Source organism: Phalacrocorax aristotelis, chromosome 1 (genome assembly GCF_949628215.1).
Source record: "Phalacrocorax aristotelis chromosome 1, bGulAri2.1, whole genome shotgun sequence".
Taxonomy (NCBI): Eukaryota; Metazoa; Chordata; class Aves; order Suliformes; family Phalacrocoracidae; genus Phalacrocorax; species Phalacrocorax aristotelis.
This window is the reverse complement of record NC_134276.1, coordinates 174,645,744-174,657,820: the sequence shown is the minus strand read 5'-3', so window position 1 is coordinate 174,657,820 and position 12,077 is coordinate 174,645,744. Positions and strand designations below refer to the sequence as shown.

Here is a 12,077-nt window from a genome sequence, read left to right as displayed (position 1 = left end):
ATGAGTAGTAGCAGTTTCAATTAGCATTATATGTGTCTTTAAAGCTGTGCTTTTTAATGATTTTGTTAATGTTAGGGTAAAGCAGGTAAGATTTTTCTATTTTAAAATGTGATCATTTTTAATTTTGGTGAAATTGTATTTTTATATTTTAATGAAAATTAAAACCAAACCCCATTGGCCCTGTTCGCTTCTTTCTCCTTTTTGCTAATATGGGATTTTCATAATATGTTTTGTTAAAAAAAAAAAGTAATTATCCTTTGGGAAGCCTTCTTTTGTGATACAAGGAAACTATACACAAAAATGCAACTAAAATATTCTTAAAAATCCAGGTGTATTATTTAATGGAAGTTTGTATCTCTCGTTTTAGAACAGATGAGGAACATTAATATGTTAATGCCTAAAACTATCTGCTTAGAATTTATACAGTACCATCATTGCAGGGTCTTGCAAAAATATTTCACTGTAATAAGCAGTAAAGGGCAGTGCTCAGCGCAAGCCTCACAGCACACAAAGGTGTGTGACGACGGAAGGAACTCTCAAACCATCATGACATGGCAACATTTCTGTGTCATTGTCTGCTATGTTATAAAGGGCTGATTCAATTCAACAGAGGAGTAATACTCGCAGGTCTAGTGAAAGTGTAACTAATACAGGCTCTGCTGAGGAGTTACCATGCATTGCTAATGAGAGATATGCAGCCAGAAAGTTGCATGCAACGCTTGCAAAGCTCCTGAAGCTATATGTACCTACCAAGCTTGATGCCTCCGTTTCTTTTCCTTTTCGCATTGCATTATTTTAAATAATGCATCCAACCATCTAACTTTTAAAGGATTTAAACACACTGTAGAAATACATAGTTCTAAGATGCCATCGTAATCAAGGCCATTTATTTGGATAAATTTCCTATTACTAAGTTATACTGAAATGAACATCGTGGGAAAGCTCAGTTTAATGATACCGTGGAGTGTATTCTTGCTTCATTCACTGCTGTCCTCTTTGCAAGGTAAGAACTTTATTCTATTTTTGTAGTACTACTAACTTTAAAAAGATTTTTATACATATTTTAATAATAAGGCTTCTTATTCTTCTGTCATTATAAAGCAATTTTTTTGACCCTTGCTGGAATTCATAAATGAAAAAGTTTTTTAACAGAGGTTAAAAAACTGTATATTGCCATTCTCTCTCACAGGTGTACAAACTAAAATATAGCTCTTATTTTATTTAAAAGATACATTTTTATGTCTGAATTTGTTACAAAACAATTATTTAGGAATAAAATTTAAGTTTCTTGGCTTTCTTGCCATTACTGCCAGATGAGTAAGTGTATAATGATTTTCAATGGGGTATGATTTTGTTTGATCAGACTGCACCTGCAGTTTGTTTAAGCATTTTTAAAATGCTAGGGTAAATAATTGCTCTTCTGGTTATAGAAATGATCCTATTTTCTATGTAATGCAAATGGATCTTGTAGATTTCTTGCAGCAGTTACAAAATTTTCTAAGGCAATATGAGAAAGGAGTTTTTTGTTTGTTTTGCTTGTTTTTTTTTTTTTCAAGCATGGACTCTAGTGTATTTTATGTGGATTGCAATTGAATTTTATGTGGATTGCAATTGAATTTTACAAGTAACATTCAGAAATTATAGGTAACCACCCTAGAAGTTTGATTCTGGATAGTTCTGAGGACCTCTTGTATTTTATCAGTTTTGGTCTGAGCCTCTGAAGAACTGTGTGCCCTTTGCTTTTTGTCCTGGTAGCATGTACCAGAACTGAGACCATGGAAACTTGCAGGTGATGAGTACTTGAGAGAATCAAACTCTAAGGAAGCAAAGCATGTAGTTCTACATCCCTTGGAAGGGATGTACACAAAAGTTTGTGTAAAGATGTTCTGGAAATCTTAGGATCAGTAAAGAACAAAATTCAATAGTGTTGTTTTACACTTGACAAACTGTTGTTTGCCAAATGCAGAGTGAGGCTGTAGCAAAAATATTTAACCTGATGACTTTTTAATCTACAGGATCTTATTGCAAGCTTTCTCTTTTGAGAAGAACTTCAAGGTAAGTTTTAATTCCTTATTTGTCAAGCCCTACATACAGAACAAGAATGAATAAGTTTGACGCAGTGCAAGTTAAAAAGTAAAATATAGCCTTGAACTTGACAGGTAAAATGTCATGTGCATGTACATTGGATGTAAAACACACTTTCAGAATGTTTATGACTCTTTTCAAAGAATTTACATAAAGGCCATGGGTCCTCTGTTTGAAAAATGGAGGAAGTCCGTATGAAAAATGATACTTCTATGGTCTTGAGAAAGCTTAGAGGAATAATGGAATGAAACCAGGATGAGATCATGATTTCATGACTGGAAAAATACATTAAATGAGTATCCTTCTACAGTTTTAATTGCATGATAAAATCCTAGCTGCTATGTGAAGTCCAGAAAAGTAAGTGCTATACAGCCTTAAAATAAACATTTTCAATACAAGTTTTCATGTAGAAGCTGAAATCCAAACAAAACCCAAACTAGGGAATGTTCCTGATCCCATTGAATTAAATGGGAACTATGCCATCAATTTCAATGGTAGCATCCAGTTGAATGTAGCTTCGGATATCTAATGACCTCTAATACATCTAGTGAACACACATGCACATCAAATTATATGCCATCTTGGACTGTTGATAAAACTAAGTACATTTTATAGTTTGATGCCTTTGCTTCTAAACTTAATCACAAATTTAAGTCAGCTACAACTGGAGATCCATCTCTTGCTATTAAAAGTACCATCACAGTGTATCCAAATAACACTTGGGGGAACTCGCAGCCACTCACTTGAGTCAGCAGAGTCAAGTAAATATGAAGCTGCTTTACAATTTTGTATCCTGTCATGTAAGCCTATTTTGCCTATTTACGTCTCCCCTACAAGCTCCAGGTACTTTCCTGTCCAAGCAGAGATCGGAGTGCTGCCCAACTCTGTAAAATGAGACCACGAAAAGAGAAAAAAAGAAAAAGCACCTTTTTAAATGTTAACCTGAGAAAGACCTCTTTGATAAAGTGATGGTAATCAGAGAGAAACACTTCTCTCGGGGGAGCTGCTTATTCAGGTTGCTCCAGGGACCTTTGCTTATACAAGATCCTTTTTGTTTTCTTCCAGAAACGAGTTTAATGCAACTCGACAGAAGAGAGATCTCGTAACAGCTGAGGTAGGTTATACCTCCAAAAGCAGAAGGGAGGAGAAACCCTCCCCCTTTTCTGCTCTGGGCCTTTGCTGTCCTTACAAAGGAACCTTTGTGGGGAGAAGGGCTGCGGTAACAGGAGGACAGTGAGGAGGAGTAACTATTCCCTACCTGCTCACCCCCCGCCTCAGCAAAGTGCCTGGACCCTGACAAACCAACTGATGCACAACATGGAAAAAAACCACCCGCAACGCCTCTGTCTTTTGTGAGGGCGAACAGAGCACCCTGGAAAGCTGTTAGTGTTTGATGGGAGGCACAGTGGCAGTGCTGCCAGCCAGGCTCCCTCCTGCACATGGTACGGTGGTGGCTCCGGCCTGGCCCTGGTTCCCACTGCCTGGCCCCACCACTGCCTCAACGCTACATCCCAGCAAAGTTGCACTGAAATTTAATAGTAAATGGGGGAATCTCATTCCCCCACTGGTACGTGTCTCAGGCTACGGAGCCCAAGCAAGGGTTATGACCCTGTTCAATGGGGGCAGGCATGAAGCCCACGGCAGTCCCTCCTCAGGGTCTTGCAGGGAGCCTGCAGCTGAACCACGGGTGATTTTCTCACAGTCCCTTTGAGGTTTACGTGTCTCCTGACTGGGTCAGAAGGTAGCTGGTGTGAAACACTGTGCTAAGGTGAATTGAGCCTCTGAGGGACACAGGATCTGGGGAGCGATGGTGTCCCAGGAGAGAGGGCCTTCAGCAGGACTGTGCTGTCATAGCAAGGACGCTATACCTCCCTGAAATAAAGCAAAGGCCAAAAGCTGCTTTCCTGAGGAGGATAGCTCAGAGTAACTATCAGGGGAAATGGAAATGAGTCTTGCTGTGCAGGGAGGGAAAGGATCCTCTCTGGCTAGCGATGAGCCACGGGGACCAGGAATAGTTTTGGTGTGTGGGCTTTCTGGGCAGTGATCTAACGAAGTCTGTTTCAGGTTGATATTAGACAGATTGTGCACTTGGATGCATCCCACAAAGTGTTTCCAGTTGGAAAAGGGAAGTTTTTATGTCACTGTACGAGGCATTAGTGAGACTTAGCTTAACCTCTTCCTTGCACAGTGCCACTCACTTAAAGATCCATTAGTTCTAACTCCAGACATGGAGAATGACTGGTGGCAGGAGGGAAGAAAGAAATTAGCTTAACAAGTGAAGACTTAAACAATTTGTTTTGCTTAGTCGTGCAGCTGGAGGCTGGTGTATACATCTGTGGAGAGCACAGAAGGGTTTTCTCACAGTACATCAGAGAGGGAATAAATAAAAACCCTGGGGAAGAAGAGCTATTTAAGCAAAAGGGCCAAGCTTTATAAATCAAAAGGGTTTAAACTGGCCATGAATAAATGTAAGAGGGAAATACCTAACTACCCAGCACTTCACCCTGGTAAACTCTCCAGTCAGACTAGTGGGGGCAAAAACCCCAGAGTGCTTTCAGCCTGGAGTGGGATCAGCTCTTGGAAGGGATGATGTGACGTGACAAACTGCAGTAGCAGAGCGCTGGGTCAGATACAGGGCTTCCTTATAGTCTGATGCTCCCCAGTTCCTAAACAAGACAGGAAGCAGATCCAGATCTGCCTCCTCTTTTGTTTGGGATGACCTGAAATGCAAATATGCAGGACCTCAAGGAGGACATGAAATCCATTGCAGCTGGAGTGGCCACAGTGGGATGATAGGACACAGATTATGAGTTAGGGGAGAAGAGGAAATGGAGGGATGTCGCATCTCCAAGCTCCCCAACTGTTGATATTTGACCAAAGTGTAAAGAGCACAAGGGCTTTCCATCCCCTCATTCTTCCTTTCAAATGTAAATGCAGAACTCCCCAGGTGGAGCCCTGCTGGTTCACTGGCACTGGAGGGCATTGAGAGGAGGCCAGCGGTGATCCTACAAGGCAGGCATATCCTTCCCCATCCCACCAAAAGCCATGCTTCCCCTCCCCACGGTGCTGGTTGCTGCAGTCACTGCCTTCCCTGCTGGTCCAGGGTGCCAATCCCTCCTGCAGCACCCATGGTTGTGCCATGTGCTGGGTGAGCTACAAATTATTCTTCTGTACTTAAAGTCCCAACCCAATGTTTTATGTTTCTCTGACAGATTCAAGCTGCCTCTCCTCAATCACACTTTCATGGGGCCTTGACGCGGAGTCCACCAGGAGGTCAGTGCCATGCTCCTCACCCGCAGGAGGGAGGGATGGTCCTGAAAATGCTGCCTTCCTACCAGTTCTCCTGTGTTACCATGGGTTGTGGAAGCTCTTCTCATTATGTCCCCTACAAAACCCTGTCCCATGTCTTTTTATTCATGTTAAATCATGGAAAATTCCTGTTAAAAAATGTACTTTCAAAATAATGCCTTACAACCAAATCTGAACAGCTAACTAAGGCAATACTTTGATTTTTTAAAAAATTTAGTTTCACTGCAATTTTTGTTTTCTGCCACTTTTTCTGGCCTTGGCAGAGGACATAAGTATGTCTGAGAGGTGTGTAACTGGTTATGCAATGGGACAAGGATGCTCAGGCAATAAGTATGCAGCTACTCCTGGAGGGCTTTAAGCATTTTGCAAACACATAAAGCAGGTCCAAGTTACAGAAGTTCTTTTGCAGAAAAGTTCATTGTATTCAACTGAACTTTGGTATCCTCTTGGAAAATACATACGCCTGGGTAGGTGCTTTCTGTCATGTTTTTCTATGTAAATGAATATATGTAATTTTACAGCTCACAATTCTAACAACAACAAAGATGTTTTCCACATTAGTGTTGTTCTATAAACAACATTTTCTGCTTTGTTGGTATTTTTAGAGTATCTGTGTATATTTGGAAAGCAATTCTTAAGTGGAAAAAATTCGAAAATAAGCATGGAAAGGAGTTTTCACAGTGAAGGCTGATAGTCTTAATCATTGGTAACTTCTGTGCATGCTTTACTGTAAAAGTCCCATTTTGTTACCGTTTAATGCCACTAGCAGCTTTACCATGGCTTCACTGGGAGTGGAAGGGCCTGTTAATTTCATTTATTTCCTGCTTTTTGCAATGCTTTTTTAATCTTGGTCAGCAAGATTGTAAGCATTTGTATCCAGGGTTTTAAACCTTCACCAAGAATGAGAGCAACTATCTGCAAAACCTGATGAAATATTGCTTTGCAACTACTTTTTTTCCCCACTTTTGGGGAACTATAATTTGGAGCCACCCTAACAAATGGTTAGTAGATGACAGTGAGGTCTTAGCCTCCCAACAGACTATAGAACCCTTTAATGAAACTGCTTTTGGAAACAATTACTAATTATTGCATAAATCAAGCCATTCCCATGGAATCTCAAGTCACTGACTTCAGTCACCTCTGAAGCAGAAATAACCTTTTAACTGTCTTTTTTTAGCATGGGGGAAGGTTATTTATAATTGGTTTTGACTTTGTAAATTATATGTTCTGGACTGTTCATAATCTGAATGTACTCTTTGCTGTAATGCTTAGGAGGGAGGAGCTGAACATATGTATAAATTGCACTGAATTTGGTCAATTAAAATAATCTGTGTCCTGTGTATTTTGAGACCAACAGGACTGGGATTTTGTTTCTTTACATGGGAACTTGACCTTTTGTTTGCTGGGAGGAGGTTGACCTTTTGCTCCTTTGTTAGTTTACAAGTCTCAAACCAAACGAGAGAGAACCTTGCTTCTCTTTTAACCAAGGAACACAAAGGATAAGATTAAGTATACTTTTAAAAATGGAGATTCTTGTTGGTTAATTTTTCTTAGCTAATATAGCTGCTAATGATTTAACAATAAACAGATTTAATGAGGTTCTCTCAGCCTATTTGCAATATAATCTACTAAAAAGCTAATACGCTTGCTTACAGGTTCATGTCCTCAGGAGTGCCTTAATGGAGCAGCCTGCACAGATGCAGGTGACTGTGACTGTCAGTTGTTTCAGGCTCAAGGAAGCAGGTGCCAAATTGGTAAGTTTTGGGCCAAAAGAGTCAAGTTTCAGCTTCAAGTAAGATTTAAGGTGCAAGTTTTTAAATGAATACCTTTAACAGCTTATTTATGATTCCTCTGTAGTATGACTGTCATTCTCTTAGTACCTAAGAGGGTTAAAATTATATGTGTTAGGGATATATATAAAGCAACGTCAGGAATGCCTACATTTTAATGTGCGGGCTGTAACGATACATAGATACTATAACAGATAGATCACTGTCTAGTACATCAGTAACTAGCCAGCTTTTTTATTGTTAGCCAAACAACCAAAAACTCACTGCATTTTTCTAACAAACAGTGAATTACCAGAAATAAAATTACCAACTATTTCAAAGCACTGTTTTCCAGAACCTGCTGGGTGCAGGGATCAACAAGAACTGTCTTCCAGGATCTGCAGTAGATCTAAATCCCTTGCTTCTACTTATAATTAAAAGGTCTCCACTAAAGCAAATTCAAAATTTATGATGGTCACACGTGACTAAAACTGCAGCCTAAGGATTAAAAAAAAGTACTGACTTTATTGAAAGTTGAAGAAATGAGGTTATATTTTGTCCTTGCTATGTATTTCCTTTATAAGCTCTTATTTCCTTTCTGAGCTCTTACTTTTGTAGATGCCTGTGACACCTGTCAATTTTTTATTACTGTTCATGTTGTAAACTTGGTGTGTTGTCTCCAGTACCTAACACCGGTAAGGACCGATATGGGATTTGCAAATCATGGGGACAATATAATTTTGAAACATTTGATGGCATCTACTACTACTTCCCAGGAAACTGCTCCTATATTTTTGCAAAAGACTGCAGTACTCCAGAACCCCAGTACACTGTTTGGGTAAGTATGTGAGCATACACTAGAAATAACACACTGACTGTTCCTGTATTACAGGACTTACTTTTCATCATAAGTGAAATAAGTAGAGAGACAATAAATGGATCAAACTATTGCATTGTTTACTTAAATATAAGGCTATGCTGCTGGAAAATGTCTAAGCCTTTGTGCAGTGGCTCAAAACACTGATGAAATGATAATCAACAGAATCAGTATATTAAAAATAGTATTTCCTACTCCCCCTATCCTAAAAATGATCTTTGATCTCTCCTTTCTGAGAGCAAAAATGGGTCTTAAAGCAGACCTTGGAAACTTCAATATACTTCAGCTGTCAGACTGTAAAAAAACCTGAGTTGCTGAATAAAGTGCAAACAGCTATCACCTGCCTGATAGCGGGGCACCAGAGTGTACTGTGCCCTGATTCACGGCCATCGTCACAGTATGGGGAGCCACGTCCCTGGTCCATGGAAAACTCTGTTCCCTCTGGGGATTTGCATTCTAATTTTGGATTACCTCTACGTCATGCAGAAAAGATTAATAGCTCAAAAGCCTTCATCTTGGCCTAGGTATGGAAGGCATTCTTTTTAGTAATTTTGTCAAGTTGCTGAGTATCCATACTTGATGACTTTGGGTCAGGGAGAGTTCAAACCTATACCTTCTTTGAAGGGAGATGCCCTATTTATCAGGCTGTTGGTTACTGCGGGGAGAGGGTATGAGCTCATTATGTGGCTTTTTACACAATGATTGGGATTTGGTGCTGATTGTGCAGGGGAGATGGGACAAAAGGTGTCCTAATTCTGAGCCCTGGTAGTCACAGTACTTGCAGGGCCAAGGGCAGACCTAGATGCTGATTTCTGCTGCAAGGACTAGTTTTCATTTATAAACACATGACCTCCTCTCCCCTCAGATAATAGCATCTAGTGAAGATAAATCTGCCATTAAAACTGCCATTTCTATTCACTCAGGTTATAGACATGTTGTTACACCTGCCTTCCATGATTTCATTTTAATTCTTTGGATTCTGTGTGTGGCTATGATCTTTTAGGATTTTTTAGAAAATGCTGTAGCAAAGCCCAAGATTATATTAAAATCTAGAATCAATATTTCAGTGGATTCCAGTTGCTCTGGAAAGAGAGAAGCTACCATTCAACTGCTGGAACAAACGCCATGTTTTGCTAAATACTGAAAAAGTTTACTCAGAAAAGTCATAAGTAATGTTGAAGCACTGCAGTTGTTACTACAGACTGGGCAAAACAGAGCCAAGATACTTGCCAAATCCTCACATTATGGTCCTCTGGCTTTAATAATCCATGTCTCTAGCGGAGAAAAAACCAGAAAAATTATTTTGATTTTCCTTGATTATATTTCTGTCTTGGGCCAGGTTTGCACTAGTAACATTTATGATGTCTTTAATTATGATTTTCTTTATACATGTAAAATCTCTAATGCTTTTCCTGGTTTGGTTTATTTCACTCAAAGAAACACTAACCGGTTTTTACTTCCAGGATTAAGTGTCCATTTAGGAAGATTAATTTGAGTACGTGTTAAAACTGCATGTGTTTACCAACAGAGCTTTTCTACAAAAATGATAGCTCTCCTTACTTTTACAGCCTCCATTACTATGCTGGCAAAATGTTTCCTAGTTACTAATCGATTTAGCTTCACAGCACTGCCAAGTAAATTGGTAATGCAACTCCCATCCTCAGCGAATAGTAACACACACTCATAGTCATATGAGTCTAGAGTCATATTTGAGCTAACTAAACTCTGTTTACATTTTTATTTAGCTAATGATAGATATCTAAGATTCAAAACCCATTCCCCTGTCTCCTCAGTGGTGTCTAAAATCAGCTCACAGGCTTTTGACGCAGTGTAGTCTAGTGTATCCCACAGGTTTGGGTGGCTCAGCCCCACTAAGATTAATGAAAGCTGTTGAAGCTTTGCTCAAGCTTTTGGAGTAGGTATGTGCTTAAAACTCACTTAGACTATGTGAGTGTAATTCAGAACTGTAGCAGTTGACTGGTTAGAATATATGCACAAAACGTTGGAGACCTATATCCCTATCATCAGAGTAAATCTGAACCCAAAGTTTTCAAGTCCTGAGAGTGCGCCCTGGCCCACGAAAGCCGTGTGGTCTCTGGGGAAAAGGACCATCCTGCAGAAGTTGTGCTCTGCCACAATGAAGGCTGGGAATGCAAAGGAAGTCTGACTTCAGGGGTATTCTCCTTTTTGCCAAACTGTAAAAACAAAGAGTGCTGGCTTATCGTGCCTGTTCAGAGGTCTGATTACTCATTTTTTAATGTGAGATCTGCTTCACTGCCATACAACTGTTGACATGCTGCAATAGGACTTGCATGGTCTTCATTTCTGGAAGCATGCGCCTGAGATCTGTTTAACACCTCTCTCTAGTAGTGGGCAGTCGTGGAAGTCACACATTGCCAATATCTGAGGCACAGTTTTGCAAATCTCTCTCTGACTGACTGAAACTTGTATTTGCATTGCTGTTTTCAAACTAGGGAAGCTGATATATGGTTCAAACTAATACTCTGGCTCACTTTGCTATATAGGTATAATGGGGAGAGGCAGACTTCAGAAAAGCCTGTCCTTCTCCATTAGCAGGGCTGGAAAGCCAGTGTGAAACAGCTTTTAACAGATCCGTGTAAGTTAGATGCCTGCAGTAATACATGGGAACACTCCAAAATCTCAACAAATCCTGAATGGTTCATGAAGGCATATTGTAGTTCAGCTGGGTGCCAGGCTGAGCTGGCATGGAGAATGCTGGTATTACTCTGAGGTTTTCTATTGGTTTGTAGTCCCCTCTTGTAGATCAGACCTCTAGAAACAGAGCAATAGGGGTGTATCCTCACTGCAAATAACAAGCTCCTATATTGGCAGTTATAAGCCTATAAGTTATAAGACACTGCAGTGTCTCTGAAGTTCATCTACATAAAATACATAGGTAATTCATCCAGTATTTAAACCACAATATTGTGATGCTTTGTTCTATTAAACAATTGCTGTACCTGTATTTCTCAGTAGTATTGGGTAGCGTGAACTTCTAGTTTTGCATATCTTTGTAATTATGATTTTTTAATGTTCTAAGTATTATTTGTAAAGCTCTTTCAGTGATTGGTGCATAGAAATGTAAAATATCATATATGAGTTTACGAAAAATTGTGTGAAATTATCAAGAACAAACATTTATTCTGATTGTGTGTGTATTTTTCCCCTCTAAGGTTCATAACAGTCCTCACTGTTACGGTTCGGTATATACTTGTCAGAGGTCCATCAGCTTATTTTTTTCAAACCAAGAAGAAATAATTATTTCAGGACATGAAGTAAGAAAAGAAGGAATAAGGTAAGCGTTCTAAATGGGTTTTAACATTTTGTTGCAAAAAGATAGTGTGGCATTTGGGAAATTGATTTCTTTTACACCAGCCAGAGAAAATAATTTGATACATGTATTTACCGATCCCTCGCTGTTCTGTATGGGGGCTGATAGAGCTCTTGTGTGAGGAGATGTAATGGTGCTGATGTAATACCTGAATGAGGACATCATGCACTCCCCACATGAACCTTGTGTTGAACTTCTCAGCTGTAACCTAATGATTACCCATCCCTACTTTGTACAGACAAAGTCTCCATCAGTTCTAGCTAATCCTTGGTGCATCCTGATACCATTTTGAACAAGGCAGTCATTATTTATTCTTGGTAGCTATATTTGCTGTAAGACATCATCTTCTTCTAGCAAACTGTGAATTAGTTGAATCAAAGATCTTAAGTCCCCTTTGCCCCTTTGGTGCAAAAACTCCACAAAACGTCTCTGCAGTACATCAAACTCCCAAATTTACCAGTTGTTTTTTTCATAAGTAAAAAGATGAGTCCAAGGCTATCGTAAGTGTGTTTCACTGGTTGATGAAGTATAGAAAACTTCAAATAGTTGTTAAGGTGTTCTCACCATCCCCTTTGTAATGCAATAGCTGTTAGCATCTGAGACTGATAGCTACAGTGATGCTGTTAATCCCAACAGAAGCAATTTTGGAAGATTAGGATTAGGTCTGTACTGTAACATTATTGTC

The 12,077-nt window shown here is 39.5% G+C and overlaps 1 protein-coding gene across 1 annotated transcript in view; it reads left to right on the top strand.

Moving 5' to 3' along the window:
- The first annotated feature begins 924 nt into the window (after positions 1 to 924).
- Positions 925 to 12,077, top strand: part of OTOGL (otogelin like) — a 97,895-nt gene continuing 86,742 nt past the window's right edge. Inside the window, 7 exon segments of the mRNA XM_075090822.1 lie at positions 925 to 1,003; positions 2,016 to 2,055; positions 3,151 to 3,199; positions 5,298 to 5,358; positions 7,050 to 7,148; positions 7,847 to 8,001; positions 11,235 to 11,356. Coding sequence (XP_074946923.1) covers positions 925 to 1,003; positions 2,016 to 2,055; positions 3,151 to 3,199; positions 5,298 to 5,358; positions 7,050 to 7,148; positions 7,847 to 8,001; positions 11,235 to 11,356 — 605 coding nt within the window.